Source organism: Nestor notabilis, unplaced genomic scaffold (genome assembly GCF_000696875.1).
Source record: "Nestor notabilis isolate BGI_N333 unplaced genomic scaffold, ASM69687v1 scaffold16091, whole genome shotgun sequence".
Classification (NCBI taxonomy): domain Eukaryota; kingdom Metazoa; phylum Chordata; class Aves; order Psittaciformes; family Psittacidae; genus Nestor; species Nestor notabilis.
In genome coordinates, this window is record NW_009914389.1 from 509 (window position 1) to 10,683 (window position 10,175).

Consider the following 10,175-nt stretch of genomic DNA (forward strand, 5'->3'; position numbering starts at 1 on the left):
ACTTAGCTGCAGAGAAGTTAATGAAAACTCCGGGCTGTCTGGGATCAGTTGGGAGAGTTTCTCAGAAAAGGCTGTTGTTTGACCAGTTATGAGAATCCTGCTTAGCTGGGATGCTTCAGTTTCCAATTGCACACAGGAAATAAATGTTAAAGCAAATTAAATGCTGTGTTTTGCAATGAAGCTGTATAGTTCTGTATTTTAGTTTTAGTTTGGTTAGGTTTCATCTGAAGTAGTTTTCTACTTGCTATGCAGGATAAAGACACGAGAGAAACCTGTGCTTTCTAATCCTAGGAAGAGAAATTAAATGTCTGAACTGTGCTGCAGGCTGTAGTGCTGGTTCTTGTAAGGGCAGTCTCCTCAGCCAGGAGAAGGAGGGATACAGGACATGATAAATACGTAAATAATAAATATGAGTCTTAGTCCATGGGATTATTTGTCATTTGTAACACTTGGTTCTTGACAGAATCCTGCTACAGTATGTCAGGAGACAGTGACTGCACCAGGACAAGTCCATCAGCGGGGTCTCCATCAGACGAGTTCTTGCCAGATCGGCCGAAGTATGTTTGCTCGTTGTCTCCTGATCTCATTACCAAAGCCCGGGAAGAGCTCCAAGAGAAACCTGAATGGAGGCTCCGTGATGTGCAGGCGCTCCGAGATATGGTGTGCAAAGACTATCCCTCCCTCGGGACCTGCCTGGACGATGCTTTTTTGCTAAGGTTCCTCAGAGCCAGGAAGTTTGATTACGATCGAGCTCTACAGCTTCTGGTGAACTACCACACCTGCAGGAGGAGCTGGCCTGAGGTCTTCAATAACTTGAAGCCATCTGCAGTAAAGCCTGTCCTCGAGTCAGGCTTTGTCACTGTGCTGCCTCAGCTGGACCCCGAGGGACGCCACATCGTCTGCATCCGCCCAGGTACTGAAATGCATGAATGTCTCTGTTCTTCAAGGTGTGCCTGGCCCAAAAATGCGTTCCCTGCTCTCCTGTGGTTATTTAGACAGAGGAGGTGGGTTCTCGGTGGAATTTGAAAAGCTAACTTGTGAAGGGACACGTCTGTCGTTAGCCAGCGTTACACTGGTTCCTTTTCCTGTGTCAGCAATAACTGCAGTTGTGTCAAAATGAAAATGCGGTGAGGTGTGTTGATGAAATATTAGGCAATTCAAGAGAAATTAAAGTAGTAATTCAAACTGAAACAGGGCTGCTGGCCTGCCACTAGAAGCTTGTAATTTGTGTGACAGTAAGTGGAGAGAGGAGTCTGTGGCTTTGACTCCCGTGTAAATAATCAGAGCTTTCCATGTGCTTTTGGTGCTGCCAGGCTTGCTGTAAATTTGTCTTCATTCATTCTCCTCTTTTCCATTTACCTGCTTTCTTTCTGAGCTGAAACTGCTTCTAATAAGCTGTGCTGGGTGGACAATGGGGTTCTTAAAACCATGGCCTTTGCTCCCTGAAGTAAACATGAGTTGCCATTTATCTCTTGCTTAAGAAAGGCTGCTCTGAACTAAGACTGTGGCTTTTAAAGACTAACTTTAAAAAGTTAGAGTCCAGGAAAATGGAAAATCAGGTTTTGGGATGTTTATTGTTAGCTTATATTTACTCTCCGACTTACCATCCATGTCTTGTAACCTCAGACAGATGGACACCCAGTAATTATCCGATTACTGAGAACATTCGTGCCATATACTTAACGTTAGAAAAACTCATTCAGTCCGAAGAGACCCAGGTGAATGGAATTGTAATCCTGGCAGACTACAAAGGAGTCAGCTTATCTAAGGCGTCTCATTTTGGTCCTTTTGTAGCCAAAAAAGTGATTGGAATTCTTCAGGTAAGACCTGAACTGGTGGGAAAATAAGCTTGTGCATTGTAAATGACTGCTTCTGTGTCTAGAGCTCTTGACTGTCACCAGAAACTTAAGGATCTTTGCTTTTACTAGCAGAGTTAAAACATGTCTCTGCCCAACCAGTTTCTCACGCCCTTGCCAACTTACCTCACTTGCCCTTTTTTGACTTCTACATCCCTAAAACTAAATTGGCATTAGAAATGTAAACTTTGAGTTGGAACAGGAAGAAGCAGTTCTGCTAGGCTGTGGCAAGGAAGAGAAAGAGAGCACTGACTTACAGCCAGAGAGAAGACACTGTCTTGCCTAAATGCCAAGGAATGGCTTGTTATTTAAATGGTTCCTGTCAGTGAGATGGAGCTGACCACTGGGCAAGTGCAAGTTGAAGAACAGCTGCAAAGATTTTGGCAGAGAGGACTTTCGAGTGGGTGTGATTTGAGGTGGATTTCCATCCACTTCCTGAAGGGGCAGCAAAAGAGACAGGAATAAAAGGTCTCTGATAGATGTTGGGAAGGAAAATGATGGTTGGAGCAAGGGTGTAACATAAGTGGAGTCATACAAAGTAGAAAGGTGAAAGGAGCAAGGAGTAACCTGGCCAAAGTGGCAAGGAGCTCTGATGATTTTACTTGATGTTCTGCCATACTACCTGGAGGAGTAAGATAAAGAAAACTTCTCTTTAATGGGTTAATTCCCTCATTACTTTGATTCTGGCCTGAGCTGGTTACGATCTTTGTTGTATCTGGGGGGAATAAGGAAGGATAGGAGGAATCAGGGAAGGTTATGGAGATGGAACTAGTGAGTTTATGAATGCCTATGTAAGAACTCCTTTAAATTACGATCTAAATGTGTCATTTAACTGTCTGAGCCCATATTCAATTTGTACAAATGAAGGGATGGGTGTCCTGCTGTTATTAGTGAAAGCTATTCACAAAACAAAAGCTGAACCTGGTGAAGGACATAAAGGTGGTATATAAACATGTTGCATCAACCTTGCTGAGCTGCATATCTTGTAAAGATGAGCTAATTTACTGACCTTCATAAAGGAGAAAAACACTCCTGCAGTGCATGTTACCTGCTTTTCACTCCAAGCACTGACTGCTTGCTTTGTATATGTAGAGCCGGTTAGGAGGGAAAGAAACTCACTGTGGCATGAAACCTTAATTGCTGGTCATGAGCTTTTGCCTCAGAAAAATGTTTCTGCAATTATATTTCTCCAGCAGATACACCATAACTAAAACTAACTTGTTTTAAACTGTCTTGTGTAAGAGACACTGTGTTCTGTTGGCAGCAGAGCCCGTTTGTCTTTGCAGTTAGCATGACAGAACAGTTGGAATGGCAGAAAAATAGTGATACTAGATTTCTTCCTTATGTAAAAAAACATTTTAGAGTACCTTGGGCACTGAATCTTGTAGCTGGACACGCTGTTAGAATCAGCCTGCTCTGGCTCTGAGTGTGGCACACTCCTCAGAAGCCAGGGTCATCACTTCCTAACTGCACCCCCCTATCAGGGGTTGGGAATACAGTGATCACCTAAGTGTCTTTGCCAGGGGAGATGAAGTACAACATAAGAAATCAGGATTTACTGCAGCAGTACACTTCTCAATACAAGGTTTTCTTGTCTCTTGACTTTATGCTCTCAGATCTCATCTTAAAACTATTCTCTATTATAAGGTACATTTCTGTTGCTGTATTCATTATGTTTTAAACTTCAGAGAGAGGTTCACCAACATAAACCTCTCTGAGGTTTCAAACTCCTTCTGCAAGTTTGGGAGCTAGTGGGTTATGCTGTCAGTCAGTCTCTGGAGGTTTTAAAAAGAGGAAGATGGCAAATGTCTTTCAAAGTGCATTATAAAAATCTTCTTTACCCTTCAGGATGGATTCCCCATTCGAATAAAAGCTGTTAACATAATAAATGAACCTCGTATATTCAAAGGCATTTTTGCAATCATCAAGCCTTTTCTGAAGGAAAAGATAGCAAACCGGGTAAGGATCTGTGTCATTTTAACATTAATCTTGTAAGTTCCTTGCTTGTCCATTGCAGTAAAACGCACTGAAAAACTTCACTGCTAGAAACTCATTGGTGCCACTTATGGATGTAACTGGTCTTTTCTGCTTTAGTTTCTAAAAATATGCCTGTTGGGAAAATTCACAAGAGAAGCTTTGAGGAATTTAATATTGGCATAACATTAATATGGAGCTTTAATACACATGGTATGTATCCAGGATATTAATTCCAGCCCTAGGGTTGGATTATTTTGGCAATAACTCTTTGTTTATGAGATCGTGTTTATGAGGCGGTGTCACAGGAAAGCTGTGTTGCCTCTTCCTTGCTCTTTTCCCTCATGGAAGCATCCTGCGCAGCAAGAGTATTCTCTCTATGGACTGGATGTAGGATGATGCTTTTTCCACACAAGCATAAGTACTTCCAATCCCAGAAAGGGACTTAGTGACAAGCTGAATTTGGAACCCTGGCACAGACTGGCAATTAAGTCTCTCTCGGTGGGATTTAAGCTGCACTAGACTTGGATTTCAAGACCTCTCACTAGTGTGTCTAACTGCACTTGCCCACTGTTGTATGCTGCCACATGATCATAAGGACATCCCTTCTAAAGCTTGCCCTTTAACTCAAAATAAGCTTGTTAGCTGCCTGTTTCAGTAATTTGCTGTAAAATGTTTCATATGCACTATTAAAGCTATCTTCTGTTTTCTTCAGTTTTTTCTTCATGGCTGTGATCTGAATTCCCTTCATCAAAACATTCCTCCAGTGATCCTTCCTGAAGAGTATGGTGGTACTTCAGGGAAGCTGGACATCACCGCATGGAATGAGCTGCTGCTAGCCTCTGAAGAGGACTTTCAGCATGATTTCTCAGAGCTGGTTCTCCCATGTGACAGCTCTCCCCATGACATGCTAGGGAGCGCGGATGCTGATGAAAAGCAATGTGATGATTCTCTTCGAGGCATGAAACCTCAGCTCTATTACTGTTACTAAAAAACCAGTAAAGGGAAGGTTTCCAGCACAGTTAAGATCTGTTCTGATAGGTGATGCTGTGAACTCTGCCTTACCCCTAAACCTGCAGCTTAGTGACAGATCGCTAAGGCACTTTACACTGTAGAACCAAAGGAAGCTGAAGAGGGCACAGTGGGGGCAGGGCAGAGTTCGGGGAGGATAAAGACAAAGAGCACCAGTTATGTAGAATACTTAAGGCTCATCAACCTCCATGTGAATGATGCAAACTGGCCTATTCTTTGTACTGATAAAGGGAAAAAACACCCTAATATTACAGGATGGTAAGCTTGACAGTTTCTTATCCCCTCCCCACACAGGTGAAAAGCGACAATGATGATTTACTAGCTGTGACCATCTGTTCCTTCCCCTTTTGCAATCGCCAATAATCCAAGACAAGAAAATTGCTTTTGAACCCTGCAAAATGTAGTTCTGTCAGTGAAGATTGCTTAAAAACACGAAATTCCAGTTTGTCCTGTCCTTTATCACTTGGTTCAGGTTCTAAGTTGGTATTTCTGAAATATCTCAATGAATATTTGTCTTAAATTAATACAGAGCAAAACTTTCTTACCCAGGAGTATCATTATGGAGATCATCCTTGAAACTTCCTCACAGTAGGAAAAACTGTATCTGGTGGATCAAATACTACAACATTTATGCCAAAGCCTATTATAAACAGAAGCAATCTTCATTTTCAGAAAACAGGAAGCTTTTCAGATTAAGTACTACAGCTTTTGATTAGGTAACAGCTTCAAATAACGACGTTCAGGACCAGATAAGAAAAAGTTATGTCACCTACCTTCCCACATTGTCAGTTGTTCTTTTCTTCAGCTGGTTGTGATGAGGAGTTGGGTAAGTAACTCATACATAGAATTCTAAGGAGGCTTTGTAGCAGTTGGCATATGACGTATAGAAGGCAATACTTTATGTGTGACAGCAAGGTGCTGCTTTAGCTTGTTACTTTGGACATGATTTGAGTTTAAGTCTGCGAAACCAAATGCAGACAGGCTGTTTGAAAGCACATTCTTAAATTTCCTGGTATTGTAGCATTTTGTTCACTGTGCTTGTCGGCTCTTTCGTGGAATGTTACAACTTTGTTTTCAGTTTTGTTGACCTCTTTTGTCTTTGGTTGTCCCATTCCTGTATGAAGTTAAGACTTTAATCATCCCTGTAGTATTTCCTGTAGCTTGTATGCCTGTGCTTCTAGGTCTTTGTCTAGAGACAGAACTAAGATTCCGCTGTCAAATCAGGGTAAGAAAGATACCTATTGTCTAAATAAGCTGTTCCCACTCCCCAAGTTCAGTCTGTTTAATGGTCTTGAATTAGAACTTAACTCTCAGCACACTCTTTGCACATGTTTTTCTGCACTGTAGTAGTGTGGATGGAAAACCTCACTAGGACCAGGAAAGCACACCCTGTTACTTCAAGGTATAGTTCACTATTATTTGGCAAAAAAAAACATCCCCTCTAACTGGAGACTTACTTCTAGAGCACTTTCTCTGGGTGAAATCTTCATTTAGTGCCAAGTGTCATTATAGGTACCAGTTATGTTTCTGTAAACAGAAAACTAAAGTATCTTAAGGATTTCAGACATTCATTTTTCAAAGTGCCAAACTCTGCTTTGAATGTCTGTCTTCGTCTCAGTCCCCCTACAGCACAATTGCACTGCCAAAAAGAGACTCCTCTACCACTATAGTGACTTCCTGATCTGGCAGCAGACCTCATTCTGGAACTAGGGACAAGCAAATGCCATGCTTGTCATCCAGGCATTATAAAAAGAAGATTAGGTTTTGAAAAGGGATAGACCATGAAGCTTGGAACTCATCACTTGAACTGCTTTAGGTTAAATTGGGAAGAGATTAAAAGCATCTGATTTTTCCGAACTTTATGATCCAATTCTTACTCCTCTTTGACAACTATTAACCTGTAGTATGGGGAAAAAAAAACCAAAACCCAACATCACTATTTAAAATAAGGTCAGAGTACTGCTAGCCACTTCCTCATATCTGACCAGAACATGCCGTGTGTTTTGCAGAGATTAATTCAGTTTTGTGCCACCCTAGCAAGACAGTAGCACACAGCACCAGGACTTAAGACAGGCAAGTGGCTGCCCACACTGTTTAACTGACAGAACATAGAGAGTGGTGTTTAGTGCCTCTTAATTCCAGCCACTATGTACAATTAAGAACAAAAGAACAGGATGGACCATTTTCCCTAGAGGTGAAGGCCTGACTGGTATTTGATACTTTCCTTAATTGTGCTGCAGGGTTTGAAGTCGTGGCATTTTGACAGTTAACCTATAGGAACAGCTATTTTGATCCCCTTATGTAACTACCAGAGAGGGAGGCTGAATATTTATATTTCAATTTAGTGTCCTTCAAAAAGAAAACAATCTAGCTGTGTTCAGCAGAAGGCTGAGAAACCTCTACACCCTTTTTGAGGCTTTTATATTCTCGTGCATGCCTTAAATAGTAGGCGAACTAGATCCATCTCTCCCTGCCCTTTTCTCCTCTGCTCACAGAGAAACTAAGAATACAGCATATAATTTAAACATAATAGATAAGGCTACATTATCAATGCTGAAAATAGCTGGTCTTATGCCTCCAGAACTTTTGTTAAAGCTGGCTGCTGGACAGTTGATGTCAGGATGCTTGAACTAAGCCAGGCTTATCTTTATCAAGCATCTAACTGTTACTTCTTAATTTGCTCTTTCTTGGCTTTAGAACTCAGACAGAGTTGCAGTGTCATTGAGCTGTATCACTAACCCCTTCTGAGGTTCATAACCAGTGCTTGGCTTGTCTTGCAGAAAGCACAGCTCTGTCTTATATGCGCCTAACCACTGAGCTGAGAATGTTCTTTGAGCTTTAGCACTTACTAGCAAAGAAATCAGTTTGTTCCCAAAATGTCTCATATCAGTATTTGGAAAATAACCTATTTAAGTATAGAGTCTTTATCTGCAAGTTAATAGATAGGAAAAGCTTACAGGCTGGGGGGCTTTGGTTTGTTTTGGTTTTTTTACAGCACTAAACCAGATCTGTTCTTTATTTCCACTTGAACTAACTTTGTTCCCAGAGGTTATTTGCCTTGCCCAGTACATAAGCCATCCCTGCCAAATCCAACACATAAGGAAAGATACTTGAACTGCACTGGGCAGCCATGGCTTTTGGCATTGAGTGGGACAAAAGGTAGCTGCATACTGTACATAAAAGTACTTGAATTTATACTCCTGCAAATGGGTGTTACAAACCCTGAGGTATTTTCAGGAACTCGGTGAAGTATTGTTTTTTTTGTTAAATCTCATTTTGGCATGAGTTAATCACAGTGTTATTCAAACTAATAATTTTGCCTTCTGTTGTATGTAGGCCTAGAGGTATTGGGTGTTTTAAGTGTACATCTTATTTTGACAAAATTTATTTTTATATTGCATTTTATAAAATGGAGTGGTCAAACCCATGTAATTTTCTGATGCATGACTGGGTGATTAAACACATTGTAACAGCTGCTAATTTGATATTTTAAATGTGCTTGTCTTGTGTCATGTTGGGGTATTTTATCGTGAAAGCCAATAGCAACAAATACTTAGTTCCACACTAAACACACAGTTGCAACCAAGTGTAATTGCCATGGTGTTGTATTAGAAGAAGGTATTCCTTTCTACTGCAGAACTAAATTTAACTTGAAAACTGTACCTGAGCAAACTCCAGGGAATAGGATTTGTCATTGAGAATCACGTGGAAGATGCTGTTTGTTTCAAAAGAAATACATTATGACTCACTATTGCTGCATGGTGAAAACATCCAGTCACATCCAAGTGGACACTGCAGCAGCTATTAGCACTGTATGTAGCATTTTGCATTGGAGATAACTGCTGCTTCTTAATGCTGCTCAACAGAGCTGGGACAGTGTCAGTAGTTAGTCCACTTTTATTTAAAGAAGTTTACAGTGCAAATGCTAGTGCCAATAATCATCATTTCACATACATTATTTTTGTAAGCATATTAGACAAGTGAAATCAATTTGAAGCTCTATTTTTCCACCATAATCAAAGTTGTTTAAGCTCGTTATACACTTACCACTCAATATTTGGCAAACATACTAAAAAAGAACTTACCACAGAAGTTGCCTCTTAGAAAAGGCAAGTTTGTTCTTAAAAGGAATTTGAGTTAACAAATTTTTAGCCTCAAAGTTCTGTTCTTTTTGCGAGGAATAAGGGGTTTTTTTGCCACAACACTGGAAGGTAAGTATAATTTCAATAAACTTTTGTAGTGGAATGTAGAAATCAAGCAGCATAGCTTACACTTCCAGGAACTGAAGCATTGGCATATTAGTGCATTATGCTCAATATAACTGTTCTTTAAAATATATTACTTTGTATTTTAGCTAAATGTTACTTCAATTCAGTAGAAAGGTTGTGGCTATTGGACAGAACAGATACTTTTTGTGCTTTGACAGCAGAGCTATAGTGAATTTTAAAAATGCTGTAATAAGATAACCGTGACTGAAGGTTAAAATAGAAAGATAACTGATAGTAATTTTGATCCTGCATCAAGCATTATGCAATATATAACTTTCTATCCACCTGCATATTAATACCAACGTAAGCAACAGTAACATAGACCGTGTAAATAAAGCAATACATGAACATTTTGGCCTTCAGCATAAAAATCCCCCACTTCCATAAGCTCAGATGGGTGCAGCCACTTAACTGAAGTCCCTATTAGTGAGGACAAGAGGAGCCACTAGGGTCCAGAGATAGAGGAGGAGACAAACCCAGCTGGAGGTTATCTTCATCCACACGGCTGGCCACTTACTTGTCATTGTTTTAAAATCTGCATCAGGGCTAAAAAGTAAAGTCAATTAATAGATAGAGAAGGCACCTTCCATTATTCCTTGCTAGCTCTCATAAGAACCTGAACTCAGGACAGTCATTCAAGACACAATACAAAAGCCTTTGTGGGAGTGTGGCGAGACAACTAAACCATCAAATTCCTCAGGCTCCTTCACAGGTCTGTTATTCTTGGTACCCAGTTTTCAAAATGAACATGCTTGTATATATTGATGTGCTGCTCTTACAAAGAAATTGACACTGGCACAGGGTGCCCAGAGAAGCTGTGGCTGCCCCATCCCTGGCAGTGTTCAAGGCCAGGTTGGACACGGGCTTGGAGCAACCTGCTCTAGTGGAAGGTGTCCCTGCCCGTGGCAGGGGGCTGGAACTGGATGAGCTTTAAGGTTACTTCCAATGCAAACCATTCCCTGATTCTATTAAACATGAGCAAGCTATGCAACAGACTCCTGGTGACTGCTGCTGTGTATTTGTTAATTTGAACAATATGGCATTC

General features: G+C 40.7%; 2 protein-coding genes across 2 annotated transcripts in view; one reads left to right on the forward strand and one right to left on the reverse strand.

The window, feature by feature from the left end:
- Positions 1-473: 473 nt before the first annotated feature.
- Positions 474-4,990, forward strand: TTPAL (tocopherol (alpha) transfer protein-like). The gene is made up of 4 exons (XM_010023640.1): positions 474-913; positions 1,627-1,820; positions 3,705-3,815; positions 4,546-4,990. The coding sequence occupies exons 1-4, from the start codon at positions 478-480 to the stop codon at positions 4,819-4,821; spliced, it is 1,017 nt and encodes a 338-aa protein (XP_010021942.1). The 5' UTR covers positions 474-477; the 3' UTR covers positions 4,822-4,990.
- Positions 4,991-8,742: 3,752 nt separating this feature from the next.
- Positions 8,743-10,175, reverse strand: part of SERINC3 (serine incorporator 3) — an 8,044-nt gene continuing 6,611 nt past the window's right edge. Inside the window, exon 9 of the mRNA XM_010023641.1 lies at positions 8,743-9,676. Within this exon, the coding sequence (XP_010021943.1) occupies positions 9,538-9,676 (139 nt within the window). The 3' untranslated portion in view covers positions 8,743-9,537. The remainder of the gene's footprint in view (positions 9,677-10,175) is intronic.